The 15,498-nt window shown below is 37.3% G+C and overlaps 1 protein-coding gene across 1 annotated transcript in view; it reads left to right on the top strand.

Annotated features, from left to right (window-relative positions):
- The window catches only part of LOC129238085 (septin-2), a gene marked incomplete at its 5' end in the record, with an annotated part of 51,042 nt that overhangs the window by 32,921 nt on the left and 2,623 nt on the right, over positions 1–15,498 (top strand). Inside the window, one exon of the mRNA XM_054873123.1 lies at positions 15,089–15,447. Coding sequence (XP_054729098.1) covers positions 15,089–15,447 — 359 coding nt within the window. The remainder of the gene's footprint in view (positions 1–15,088; positions 15,448–15,498) is intronic.

The following is a 15,498-nucleotide window of genomic DNA, read 5'->3' as shown; positions in this document are numbered from 1 at the left end:
GGCAGTCCTTTGCATCCTTTTATGAGTATTGAAATTTACATTGTAACAACACTTCGCAAAAACACTTTATGTGGGGCGTTCAAACAAAAAATGAAAAAAAAAATTAAATCGAGGGAATTTCGCTCTAAAACACTGAAGAGGTTTCAACATTCCATTTTACTGCTGATGCTTGATTTAGAAATTTTTTCCCCTCAGCTACTGTTTGTTTCTTGTTGCACATGCAGGCCATGTCATGCCACGGCACTTGGATGTGCGTGCTTTTGCAACGAGAAAAGGAGGCGAAAAACACTTGAGAAACACTTTGCAGCTTTTGAGCGAATGACTGAGCGACTGAGTGGCTGGTGGCGTCGTCACTGGCAGTGTAATGCTTATGTGGTGGTGGTTGGTGGTTGACCCTCGCGTGGCAGACAGGTGATATGACGATATGTGCGGTCGCATTGCCATTCCTTGTGCAGTTAAATAAATGCCTGCCAGGCGATAAGCCCGTCAAATGTTGTTTGTGTACTTGCAACCGATACGATATTTAGTTGGGCTTGCTCATAAATATTTTTATTCACTTTGCTACACATAAAAGTTTAAAAAACAAAATTCCACTAAATCTGTCATTGCACACATGTAGCGCATTCGCGTTGGTGGAAATTCTTTTCAAGCACAAAAAATACTAAATATTTTTATATAAAGCAAACCCTATTAAATACAATCAGCGCTTTGATTTAATTCATATAAACGCTATCTGCATTGTTGTTGCGGTTGTGCAGGCATTTCTGTGAATGTAGGTTAATCGTTGATCATATTTAAACCAAATGAGAGAGCAAATAAAGTGGAAGAGTGGAGGATAGAAAAGTAGAAAAAAAGTAATGAAATTGTAAATTTAATATCGAGCAATTTGAGCTGGGTTCTGCGTTCGACTTTGTTGTTGCTGTCGCTCCACGCGAGTATATTGAGCCATACCCGTTAAGGAACATGAGATTTCCGCTGAGTTCACTTCGTTGCTGCCCACTTGCAGAAGATAGGTAGAATAGGGCATCGCTTGCCACAGAGCAACATTTGCACCCACGCTCATATCAGCGACTCATTCATTGCCGGCATGGCTTAGCGTAGCGTTGTTGGCACTCACTTAATAACGATACGGCCGCCTTTCCACCTTCACTTTTTCTTCTTTCGTTTTGGCTTTCCGTTTGCATCTCAATTTACTCGCTACCATCTGGAGGATTATGTTCCGCGTCGCGTAGTAAAGGTAGCGGTGAAAAATTTCCAAGTGTTTGCTGAGTTGTGTGTATATATTGAGTTATATGAGTGCATATCTATGTATGTGTAACGATACGTGAGGTCCATAAATCTACATTAGAATTAACTGCGATGAGTGTTAGCTGAAAATTTTAAATAAAAAAGGTCATTCAAGTCACTAGAAACATTTCTAGGTTCCAAGTCAGCAGCGCCGTATTATTATTATTTCATTAACCGAGCGCAAAAGTCTGCAATGCTCAACAGGAGTATTTATTAAAGCATTTGAGTTCAGCAAAAAATCATATCCCTACCAAACATTGAACTGAAACAAACCATAGGTAGGCAGGTAGGTTATATGGCAAGAGTACCACAGATAGACTTCAAGTAGAACTCACGTGCCGTTTTGATACCATAATGTGGACCACTACCTGCGAAAAGATTTAGGGAAGAGAAAACTATCTAGAGCCATCCAGTGCTGTTGATGCAGTGGAGGAGAGAAAAGGGATCTAGGCTGGAGAATTTCCTCAAGTCATCCCCAAAGGGCACGCTAAGGAATCTCAAGCGCCTAGCCGCCAGAGCCGGACATTTGCAAAGAAAGTGTTCAACAGTCTCTTTCTCTACAGGATCCCCACAGCTTCTGCAATAGGGGTTGTACGGAATTCCAAGCTTCTCCGCATGAGTACCGATCACCCAGTGAACAGTGAATACCGCAATGAGTTGAAAATTGAATGGCGGGGGATTTCCATCACCTTAAGCGTCCTGTTTCTATTATATTGAGGCCATAGTTTTTTTGAAATAGCACACGATGAGACAGACCTCCATCTGTCTTGCGCTTTTTTTTAGAAAGAAATTGTGCAGTTTCCCTTCAACAACGGACAAGGGGACACCGATGTCTGAAAAGGGGACAACTGAAACCGGTTCTGTCGACCCCTTCCTGACAAGCTCATCGGCAATTTTGTTGCCCTCTACACTCCTGTGTCAAGGAACCCAGATAAGGGAAATGTTTCGTGTGCGTTCGAGACGTTTGAGTTTACCTGAAGAGAGCTGCAATACGGCGACGAAAAAAAAATTTTAACAACTCATTTAAAACCGGCTGAATTTTTTTTTGTTTATTGTTGACATTTAGTAGAATAAAAAAAAATAGTCAGCTGCGCCGTAGAGGGGGGAAAATACGTCAGCTGAACGCAATGATACATTCTTGCTTCGGCTGACGGTCTTTCCACCGCTATAAACGCATCTGACCATAATTATGGAAAAAAATTTCTATCGGCATAAAGTAGTTTTACTTTACAATTTTTTGTACAAGTTCACCTGTTCATCTGACGTGTCTTCCCCCCTCTACCGCCCAGCTGACTATTTTTTTTATTCTACTAAATGTCAACAATACATGAAAAAATTTTCAGCCGGTATAAAATGAGTTGGTAGAAATTTATTTTCGACACGTTTCGTACCCTCACACAATCACACACACCGCGGGTGCACCAGCTGACGTTCACTTTCGTTATTCATGAAAGCTAAATCACAAGTATAGTCAAGAATTTAACGGTATAAAAACGCAGTCCAAAATCGACCCCTAGCTCCCGGACTATAAAAGCGGTTGCCCCTCGGCAGGCAATGGCAAACCTCCGAGTGTATTTCTGCCATGGAAAAAGTTCCTCATAAAAATATCTGCCGTTCGGAGTCGGCTTGAAACTGTAGGTCCCTCCATTTGTGGAACAACAACAAGTCGCGTGCCACAAATAGGACGAGGAGCTTGGCCAAACACCCAAAAAGGGTGTACGCGCCAATTATATATATATACATATATAAGCCAGGTGAAGCTTTTTCGTCACTTTTTAATGGAAGGGACATCAGGCGCAGGTAAGCAAAGCTTTTTTAGCACCTGGAGAAGCTGTTGAAGTCTTTGAAGTAAAAGTGCTTTAAAAATTGCCGAAGTCTATTGTCTTTGAAGGAGAATATTTTGAAAAACAATAAAGCCATTTTCGTTATTATTTACTATGCTTTCATTATTGGGGGCAAAATATAAAAGGCAAACCTCATAAGAACTCTCAATTCGCATTAGTCGCTTTGGTATCTATAGGAAAAAACTTCTAGTGTCAGCGCCGAAGTGATTGCGCTTAAGAAGAGGCGCCTAAAATATTGCTTTAACCTGTTAGCTATTACTCAACTCGTTTCAGAATGGGGACTTTTTCTTCGCAGCGATAAGTAATATCACACCTCAAATAATAAAGAAATATCGTTTTTATGGTTTTTATTTATTTTGATAAAATATTTTATAATTCAAATGTATTCGATATATATAACCACTTTCAGATTTAATAGATAAGAACAACGTAGAACGTAATGCGTTCAATATATTACGATTAATTTCCATGACGAAAAATTTCGTCATGCCCAATTACCAGGTTAATGAAATTAAATGAAAAATGATTCACAATGTCGAATTCCTTGTTTAACCATGAAACTAAAGGAATAAAATAGAAAGCCTAATACGCATGAAGACATAATTGGCAACTAATAGGCTCAAGAACGTAAAGCCATTTATTAAAGCCGTTTAAGAAAATTTCCACTGTATCAACTTACTACAACTTTCGACATAATATCCTTAAATATGTACTTTCAACTGCCTTGCGAACATTTGTCGTCCCTCTGATATGTAATTTAATATATTAAACTCCAGCTATTGAGGGAGTCAAAATGACTTACAATGCAAATTTAACACTTGTTTTGAAATGGATTATCCCCTTAGCACTCGTTCCTAATCAAAAAAAACCTCACAAAATTGGCCAAGTTTCTTTGCATTACCAAATTGCATTCTCATATTATAAGACAGATGGGACTAGAAATGTTTATTTCTATTTTTCACCGCAAGTAGCGTCGTTGTGCATGCATCTCCATACCTCCACACCTTACCTAATTTACATCTTTATTTATTTATTATTTTAAATTTATTTATTTAATTTCTATATTTAAAATAAAAGTACTTAAAAACTCATACAATTGAAAACACCCTTAATTTATGTACATAAAAATGTGGAATATTTTAGCATCAACAATTTTGCCTCAGGCAGACAGAACGTGCTTTAATTAAATAGACATAATTAGAATCGCACCCTCTTGCACAAAATGTGCATATATTTCTTTACCCACACATATTTATTTGCACAACATAAACGCACTAACCACCCCCATTTAAATTGTAAACGAATAACTGTAACCATTCCATTGCAATTGCATTGCATTCAAAGCGTATAGGCCACCCTCAACACTGTACTGACATTTACACATAACAATATTCACACACACACACAACATGTAGATGGAAGAATAAAAATATACGAAAAGCTGAAAATCCCATGCGTGCCAAATGTCATTCGGGTTTAACGTCAAAAACCTCAAGCAGCTCAGAATAGTCGACCTTCTGGTTGTTTGTCATCTCCACCGTTTCGTTATCGATAACTTTCAACCAGCGAGAGAGTGGCAGTGAGAGCGTAGTGCCGGGGTGACATAAACTGCCTCGTAGGAAAGGAAAACAACTCGAAAGTGAATATTTGCATTAAAATTAGAGAGTGAGGAACTTTTTCAATTCGTTTGTTTCGTTTTGCTTCATCGGAAGGTAAATACCTCGGAGTGGGTCTTGTCTCCAAACTCCATTCGAAGCTATACATTGAAAATCGGGTAAAGAAGGCCAGGTAACTTTCTACTCTTGGAAATCTATGTTCGGCAAAAAATAGTGATTCAAGCCACAGGTCGTTCTCTGGATGCACAACGTTGTGGTTCTGCAAATTTTAACGCATGGATGACTGGTTTAGTGGGAAGCTCTTCGGATGGGCTAATAATATCACTAAATTGTGGAGAGTGCAAAGCACTGCTTGTATTGTTTTGATCCTTATCCATATTCAGTGCATCGTAATCCAACAGCCTAATGGTGTTCACACTCACCAACGTAAATGGACGCCCGTACGCCCTTATCAGCTGACACGCCCTTATCAGCGAATACACCTAAGATATCATATTTCTCATTGCCCAATTTTCTTGTCAATGTAGTCCTGGAATAATTTTGTTGTTGTTGTAATCTGGTAGATGGAACCTATTTTTTAAATATGATATTCGTCATATGACCGCTGCGGCTATGAGTTACATGATTTACTCGATCAGTCCAATTTTTGACCACTTTTTCCAATAAATCTGTCGGTGTGGGGTCAATGGTGGCTTGAATACTGGTTGTCAATGCTTCAAGAGTTGCTAGATTCTCGATATAAACCAATGGCTTAATATAGGTCCATAAAAAGTAACCCAGAGGTGTGGAATTGTACGAAAGAGCGGGCCAGTGAACAAGACCACATCTGGGAAAAGAGTTGACACCAAATTGATTTTGCAATAAATCGATTGTTGACCGCGCTGTAAAGCAAGTTGCGCCATCTTGTCGTCGATGTTTAACTGAATAATTATTGGAAACGAAAATTCAGTCGGCATGGCTCATAACGGCAGCTTCTTCCTCATTTCAAAAGAAATAAGAACCGAGGATGCCGCCAGTGCTCTATGGATTCCGCGAATAGATTTATTTTTTCAAAGTAAGTTTCCATAATTTGTTGTGTTGCGTTGTTCTAGCATTAAACGATTCATTATGCCTTGTCAAACTTTACTGAACAGAAATGTCAACTCGGTTTACATTCTCACCTGTGAAACTATATTTATCGATATCAATAGTTCGTATGCGATATACATCCGATATAACAAAATATTTCAAAAGAAATGTAAGATTGAAGCCTTTGCCTCCGCCTTCCGTATTATATTATAATTAATAACTAAAATGAAAACTAAGGAACTTCAGAACTAATTTTGAAGGAATGATTTCGTGAACATTTTTCTTAAGAGCTACCAGACAATGAAAACAAATTTGTCCGCCCTACTGTACAAGTGTCTGCTAGGAGGGAGGTTATGCGAGTTTTTTTTTGTAACATATAGACTGACAAGTTCCGCGCCTAACAAATAGATGGCACTAGTTTTATTGCATTCACCTCTTTTTTCTGTTAGTACTAACCTTAAAAAGACAGCTGTTAAAATTTCATGATGTTCCATTCATTAATTCGTGAGTTAATGTGCTAAGAGTGACGCTACTTACTTATTTTCAAAGTAATGGACTAAAAAGAATTTCGTGTTGTAATTTTACACTACTTCTTAATGGGGGAAAATATTGGTAAAGCGAAGCAAAGTGAGATCTTGAAAAGTGTTATGGGAACTTCCCTCCATCAGAAGCAAAAAGAAAACGATGGCTGGCTGACTTCAAACGTGATCGTAGAGACACCGGTAATGCACTACGCAGTAGACGTCCAAATGAAGCGGTAACACCAGAAAACATCAAAAAAATCCACCAAATCGTTTGAATGGTCGAAAAGTGAAGATGCATGATATCAAGATATCAAAAGATCGCATTGACTTCATATTGCATGAGCATTTGACTATGGGAAAGCTCTGTGCAAAGCGGGTACTGCGTTTGCTCACTGTTGATCAAAAACAAGAAGATGTTGATAATGGCAAGAAATGGCAAAACTACATGAATTGAATTTAGAATTGTACCCACATACACCGAACTCGCCAGATTTGGCTCTCAGCGACTACTAACTGTAGACTTTAAAAAATGCTCGTCGGTAAGAAACTGAGGTCTATTTTGAAGCAAAAGATAAGTCGTTCTACAAAAGTTGTATTGAAAAGTTCGGACGGCGCTGGAATGATTGCTTTGGTATGTGGGTTGATGGAAATTACATTGATGAATAAGCTAATTTTGAACAAAAGAATCGTGTTTTCTTCCTAAGGCCCGGCACTTTTCAGCCTATGTGTTATATATCTCACAAAGTTATCACTAAAAATTGTTTCCTTAATTTTTGATTGGTCGGAAAACTTTAAGCGATTCCATGTTAAGTGATCCCAGTATTTTGGGCATTGCCGTCGTAATATAATAAGAAATAAAAGTTAAAGACGTAAAAAAAATGAATACTTTTAAGATTTATGCGATGTTGTGACGTATTTTCGGTACTTTTCAACATTTTTAGAACTTTTTCTTAACTTTTGAGAATAAAATATACTCAAAAAAATGTTTTCAACGAATTAAAAACAAATTTCCAAACAATTAAAAAAAATGTTTTTTCAAAAAATTTAAAAAAAATCCCATAAAATCAAAAACAAAAATGTTAGGGAATTAAATTTTTTGGGATTTTTGAGGGAATTTCTTTTTTTTCAATATTTTCATAACTTTTTCTTAACTTTTAAGAATAAAATATACTTAAAAATTTGTTTCTGGGGTTTTTAGGAAAAAAAAAACTTCAATATTTTCGTAACTTTTTAAGATAAAATATACTTAAAAATTTTTTTCTGGAATTAAAAAAAAAATGTTTCCTGAAAATTTTCGTTAAATAACAAACAATTTTGTGGGATTTTTTGGGGAAATTTTTTTTCAATAGTTTCGTAACTTTTTCTTAACTTTTTCAACATTTTTGTAGCTTTTTCTTCATTTTTTTAATACAAAATATACTTAAAATTTGTTTTTTTTTTTCTAAAAAGAAAATGTTTTCTGGAAATTTTCGTTGGAAAAAATAAATGTTTTCTGTCATTTTTGGAAAACAGCCACCTCAGATTTTTTCTTATATCTTTTATTAATGGCTATACTCAGTAATCCATGCAAGCTTCATAATGAGATTTCCATAACTTTTTGAGTTATGTTGAAATGCGCCGAATGTCAGGGGTGGCTTATTTTTTAAAATGTTGTCTTCTTTAGGGGCATTTATATATATTAAGGGAGCAATTTTGCTTTTGTCTTCAAAATATAATTTGTTTGCAACCTTCTATTTTCTTAAATTTTCAGTCTGGAATTTATTTGTTAAGAAAAAATGCAAAGTGCCTAAGTCAAGCTGAGCAAATTGCACGAAAACGTGAACTGCTTAAGTTGTTAGTCTATTCCGTAATATTTCAATTCTGGCGAAATAATTTCTGGAACTACCAAACTTCTCCAAGAAATTATTAAGCCACAGCCCTCAAGTAGACCTTCCAATATATGCAAAAAAAGTACAGGGTGCATTTCCGCATAACGGCTTTAAATAAACGTATAAGTTATAAGTAAAAGGTGTAATCGATTAACCTTTCAAAATTTTTTGTTAGTTTCGAAAAATCTCTTGTGAAAGTAATAGTTTTGTTTTCTATATTTCTTTACCATTTTTTAGCCACAAGTTAATTTTTTTTCTGAGTTGGAAGTTATGTACTTAGTTCTGGTCCAATATTTGCAGCTCTAAAGCCTCGTAAAAACAGTGAGAGCATGAACGTGTTCAAGCAGGGAGTTCAAAAACAACAAAAATAAGCGCATGCGCCGAATCCATAACAATTGTGATAACAACCCGAAAGAGGACCATAAGGTATTGCACAAGAAAAGCAGAAATGTGAAGTGAGCGACAAATGAAAATTCAACAAATTAGTAGCAGAAATAGCAAGACATTTTAGTATTTCTGTTTTAATGTGAAGCGATAAAAAAACAATTATTTTAAATAATTAATAAATTTGAAACGTTTTTTTACGCCATTAAAAAAAGCGAATACTTTAATTACCCAAGAAAAAACAAAGCAGAAAATGTGAAGTGAACACAAGACAAAAAAGTGAAATACGCAAACAGAGGCAAATCGAGCACAAAAGCAACAAATACGACGTCGATAGTAGCAAATTGTGTGGAGTACATTGACTCCACGAAAACTTCGCACAATAATAATTTCAAAATTAGCAACAATCACCGATTACGCAACACAATCTAACCAAAAAGTGTAAAGTACAAGAAGACAATAATTTACAAAATCACAAAAAAAAAAAAATTAAAATAAAATCAACACAAATATTGCAACAAGAAAAGGCCAAAAATATAATCAATTACTCTTGCGTGCATAGGACTTTTGCAGGCACTTTGCCAGGATACACACAGCGGGTACCACCCGAATAAGTTCATAACGAAAAAACTGCCAACTAAGAAATTGCCGCTGGGCTGCTCACTGACAACTCAGCGAGGGGCTCATCAGACATTCAGCAAACAGAAACGATTTTTGTTTTGTTTTTGCAGTATTTTAATGTAAATAACGAATAACGAACGCAAAAATTCTACTCTAAACAATGTGTAAGTGGTTTTGTTGCTTTGTGTGTTTCATTTTTTTCGTTTTTTCGTTTTAATTTGCCGGTGGCTCTTGAGGACAGTGTAAAGAAATGCGCGCACACATAGATATGCATACATGTACAGCATTCCGTCGCCAAATTGTGTAACATACTTTGAGGCGCTGCACCCACAACAAACCGCCGACTGTTTTGGCATTCACTAACGATTTCCGCTTTGGGACAAAAAAGTTTCGAAGGAAACGACACACTTCCTGCACTTAACCTCCTTCTCGAGCACAAGAGACACAAGGATTTGCATATGTGATATTATATTTGAAGTATTGTTGTTGTTGTGTGCTTGAGTGTGTGCAGACACACACTTGGTGTAGTGGAAACAAAACAAGCAAAAAAATGTTTACTAACCCCAGCGCAATGCTATTTATTTTCCAACACGCATCTGCATTGCTACATGCAACTAATTAGGGGTTTTTGAAAAACAAAAAGAAATGTGTAAATTTTTATGCTATACAATTATGCTTGACAGAAAGAGAAACAAAAGCAACAAAGGGGTGCCGTTGTTACACGTCACACCTCACCTATTTTTTTTGGGCTTTGAGGGGGAGATCAGCACTCAGAAAAAAATAGAGTAAAATTAAAAAATGTTTAGCCAGATCTCGCGTGCTAATTTAAAAAAAAATTACAGGATGGTTGGAAAGTAAGAAAACCTAAGCAAGAGATGTGAATTTTTATTATTATATTAAAAGGCAGTCCTTAGCAAAATTTTAGCAGAATAGCTTTAAAACCGAGTGAGTTACTTGCAAAGAAATTTAAATTTAACATTTTGTTAAGCAAAATATAAAAAAAAAAAAAATAATATTATATTAGAATATATTAAAAAATCCATTTCGCATCGCATGTTATGTACACATTAAGATTTAAATGGTTTTCTCATTTCAAAAATTTTGAAATGGGTCTTTCCAAATGAGCTTTAGGGTGATTTGAAAAGTGTATCAGAGACAAAGGTTATGTTTAGTTAGTAGCATCTCTTGGAAGAACACACACCAAGTTTCAGCCAGTTCGGCCTGTTTCTTTGTGTTTGGCATTCGTTTGAATCGAGAAATTCGTGTGATTTTCCTTTTCCATCACTTCAACCCTACAGATGGGCTGGACATATCTGACATATCTACCTACGAGGGCAGTTCAATAAGTACCCGTTTTAGAAATGAAGACACCACTTTTTCCAAACATTTTTTTTTTCAATATAGTCCCCTTTTAGAATGATAAACTTCTTCCAACGCTTCGCCCCATAATTCACGCAGTTTGCGGCGACATCATGGTAAAACTGCTCCTTATTTTTCGCCAAATGCAGTCGTGTCTCCTTCAATTTTTTGTGAAAGCAATCCAATAACTTACGGTAGTACTGTCCAGTGATCGTTCTTCCTTTTTCTAAAAAATCAATCAGGACGATGCCGTTCGCATCCCAAAAAAGATTACCCCCGGAACTTCCTTTTCTTTGGAGCAGATTCACCGGGAGAAATCCATTGTTTTGATTCTTGCTTACTTTCTGGTGTTTAAAGATGAAACCAGGTTTCATCAACGGTAACAACTCGACACAAAAATTCCTTCGGAACGCGCTTCAATTGCTCCAAACATTGCTTCGAAGTTAACAGCCGCATTCACTTGTTGTTGCTTGTGAGAAATTGCGGTACCCATCGGGCCGAACATTTTTTTATCGCCAACTTATCATGTAAAATATTAATTGCCGTTCCGGTGGACACACCTACAGCCTCTGTTATTTCGCACACTTTCGTTCGTCGATCAGCGATCGACTCTTTGGACTTTTTGAATGATTTCTTCGGTAACCGCGTCTGCCGGGCGTTTAAATTCGTTGAACCAATATCTAATTGTGGTTATAAATGACGAAGAGTCCCCATAGACAGGATCCAACTTTGCTTTTATCTCCTCGCATTTTTTTCCATCTAAAAACAAAAAGGGAATTACCGAACGGTACTGCTCTTTTTCCATCTTTGCGAAAATCACAAAACAGGTTTTACTCGAATAGCTGCCACTTCCAAATTAACCTATCAAGCAGTTTGAAATTTGTTCTGCCATCGTTTGATAGATGACAGCGCACGATGCTAACACCAACTTCCCTCAGGAACGCCCTCTATCATCAAACACGGTTACTTATTGAACCGCCCTCGTATGCTGATGGTAGCATTTTTGGTCTAGTCCGTAATAATCGTACACGCTTCTTATCAAGTTGCAATGAATAGTTGTAAAACTGGTTTTATTCCTAATTTCAGTTTCAATTTTTGTATGTTTTTTACTTATGGATTAAATTCTCACTGTGAATTAATTTAAATATTTTTTTGTCATAAAAATAAATTGTTTGTGTTTTATAAATCCTTATGTAATATGGATTCCATTCTTACTACTTTTCTACGGTTTTTGGGAAAAATATTTAAAGTTTTTTCATCTTACACAATTTTTTTTGAAGGAACATAATTTGGTGAACATAAAGTCGTTTATTTAAATTTTTTTTGTCAAAACTTTAACCTGAAAAAAAAAATGAAAAATATGCCTGAACATTTTTGAATATTTCTTGACAAATAGTAAAAATATTCGACAATTTCCAGCTGGATATTTACCGCAATATTTTTTTCCGTGTATTGTGTGTGGATAGATTTCCTTTGTTTTTGGTTTTTTACTTTTGTTTCTGTTCTCGTCGCCATAAAATCTATTGTAAACATAACACACAATCAAATGTAGGCAATTCTATGTAGGCTCGTAGTATATCATCGGGCTGTGTCCTTCGAGGACATTCTTTGATTGTGTGATTGTAATGCGGTATTTTTGAGATTTTTGAGCAATGTGTGGTAATTCTGGTTTTATGTACATACAAATCGTACAAGGTGTGACTGAAGGATGATTTTTGTCCTAAATTTTGATAGCATTGGAGGGCGAGAAGTCAATCAAGCTATAACATAGTATTTACTTGTAATATTTTGTCTGCAACTTTATTCAAAACTTTTCTTAAACTCAACTACTTTGTGGATTTAGAAGCAAGGGTTTTTGAATTGATTCATGAATCAATCTTCTGAAGAATTTCCTAAATTTGTTGTACAGTCGTATCAGACAAATTTTCTGCGGTAGTACAAATGAATGCCTCTTTATTTTCTTCAGTTATTCTTCTTCTTTGTTGGCGCAGTTACTGTCTAAGCGATTTGTTTCAAGCTCAATGAAGTGCGTTAGTCGTTTCCTTCTCATGCTAGGTAGATAAGTCAATGGCTGAAGCGCCGTTTTTATCCCATTTTGACACCTGCAATGGGCAGATATCTACAGCCAACTACAGCTGTTGATGAGGTTTAGTTTGGAGCAATGCCCCAAGCGGAAAGCGAAGAAAGAAGCACCCAACGACCTTAATCGTCTAACTGCCAAATACGACACGTAGAGAGAAAGAGTCTCCTTCTCTGAAAGGTCTAAACAGCTTCTGCAACGGCGATTTTTCCATGTCTCGTCCGGTAAACACAGCTACGAGTTTGGAAATTGATTGGTGAAGTGCCTCCAGAACTTTCTGCATCCTGCGTCTATTGTACTGGAACCATGGGATTTTCGAAACCACACGAAGAAATGGAACTCCATCTTTTCTGTACTTTCCTGAGAAATAAGTTGCGCCATTCCTCTTTAACAACAATCAAGGAGATGCCAATGTGTGGGTAGGAGACTACTGGGTCTAGTTCAGTTAACCCGTATCTGTCAAGTTCATCAGCAATTTCACTTCTTTCTATGTTTCTACGTCCTGGAACACAGCTGATAGAAATGTTACCTGCACACCCAAGAGATTTGATCTTCTTCTAACAGTAGTTTACCAGTTTGGATCCGAACCAAAGCGTCGTCAGTGCCTTGATCGCAGTTTGACTATCGGAAAAAATGTTGATATCTCCCGCGCTCTTGCGTCCCCAAACATTCAGCATGCCTGCAGGATCGCAAGGACTTCTGCCTGAAAAACACTAGCGTTATTGGGCAGGTTTAGGGAAATACATAAATTTCTCCTGCTTCGACTGCCGATTCCATCTTGGAGTCGTCAGTGTAGGCACCAGCTTCGGTGCAGATTTCCTCCACGACCCTCAAGTTCCGGTTTGCGGATCGAGATATCTGTCCGAAGTTCAGAGAAACACGGTGTTAGCTGCGCAATAATGCTACCATGTCCTTGGAAAGATCGTCTCCAGCGGCCAACCTTCCTTAATCTGATTGCACTTTGAGCAGCCATGGCAATAATGTAAAAGTCGATGGGAGTAAGTGCAAAACGACATTAAAGTCAGCACTGGAACAGTTTGTACATCCTCCGATGATGCCAATACAAGCAGTCCTTGGCACGCTCTCCAGTTTAGTGATATTATAGCCCTTCCGAAAGGCTTCCCACCAAACCAGGCATCCATAAGTTAAAAATGGCAGAATCACTACGTTATCCAAAGAACAACTTTTGGACATCTATTTTTTGCCGAACATAAGTTTGTAGGATTAGAAAACTATGCTGTCCTTCTTAAATCGATTTTCAATGAGTAGCTTCTAATAGAGTTTGGAGTCAAGTATCAATCCAAGATACTTAACTTACGATGAAAGCGAGAGAACGTGGATTTAATCCGGGAAGTCTAAAGTGCTAACTGATGCCAATTAAAAACGCAAAATCAAGCTAAGTCCTCATCCACGCCGCCTTTCATACAAAGGAGACTTTCCTTCGACTTGAGTTAGCCAGTGAATCTACTAAATTTTTGTCGATTTACACAGCTAGCTATCTTTTAACTAAACTTTTACAACTAACCGTTTTTCGGTCTGGGATATTCGCTTTCACCAATGAATAAGGAATTATAAAATCTCAGCGGAATCGTTATTTTGTCACCACTCTCGTCTCTCATCTGAAAAAATCTAAACAATGTAGAGGAAATCGTTCCAATGATAGATTTTTCCATCATATTGTTTTGCAGAACAGAGCACATGAAGCTAATGTGAACTGAAACTCAGATTGAGTACTCTACTGTTTAGAGCTCCATTTTAATTATAGGTACAGGCTCTTACACCTTTTATTGGGTTTTTGGTTGAGCTGCTTCTCCTATTTATGGTGTGCGTCTTGATGTTATTCCACAAATAGTGGAACCTACAGTTTTAAGCCGATCTTGAACAGCAAATGATTTTTTATGAAGAGATTTTTCATTGATATTGCCAACCGAGGGGCGACCGCTATTAGAAAAAAATTTTACAACATTTGATATTCATGCAAAACGATTCGAACCTCCGAGTTTCCGAATGATAGGCGCGCACCAAGCCATTCGGCTGCTAATAGCGCCTTTATAATCTTGTCTCTATTACTTTTTACAATATCCGAAAGCATTCTCTGCGGATAGATGACTTAAAATTATCAAATGAAGCAGAGAAGAACATCTAATCCCATAGTCTCTTTAGGTGATGGTATTAGGAATTGGTATATCATTCCGCTGAGTACCTTTGCTCGTCAGCTATACAACTTTAATTCGTCTGTCTTCCTCGGTAAAAGTGGGTTTCCCAGACCGTGTCGTCCTTATGAGTCCTTTGTAGGGATTAGAAAGCTAATTTAATGTTCCCCGTGATCTAGATTTAAGTTCACTTCCGACGATTAAACATCTTTCAAACGAACTTTCTAAATATTTTATGCCATGAGAAGCTGCTAAAAATCACACACTCCTCTCTCTATTTCCAGCTAAAACACCATCGTTCGACAAAGATCGCGATTACATCGGTTTTGCAACGCTGCCCGAGCAAGTGCACAGGAAGTCGGTGAAACGTGGCTTCGACTTTACGCTCATGGTGGTCGGTGAGTCTGGACTGGGCAAGTCAACACTGATCAATAGCCTCTTTCTGGGTGATCTATACAAGAATCGATTTATACCAAATGTCGAAGAGCGACTCGAGAAAACGACGCGCATTGAAAAGAAAACTATGGATATAGAAGAGCGAGGCGTGCGTCTGCGATTGACTGTAGTGGATACACCAGGTTTCGGTGATGGCATCAACTGTGAGGATAGTTGGCGCGTATGTACCGCATACATCGATGAACAGGTGAGCGCACTAACGAGAGATACAACTGAAGGAAACATTAATGACTGCTCT

This window comes from Anastrepha obliqua, chromosome 2 (genome assembly GCF_027943255.1).
Source record: "Anastrepha obliqua isolate idAnaObli1 chromosome 2, idAnaObli1_1.0, whole genome shotgun sequence".
Taxonomy (NCBI): Eukaryota; Metazoa; Arthropoda; class Insecta; order Diptera; family Tephritidae; genus Anastrepha; species Anastrepha obliqua.
The sequence above is the reverse complement of the archived record's forward strand: the minus strand, read 5'-3'. Positions and strand labels throughout refer to the sequence as shown.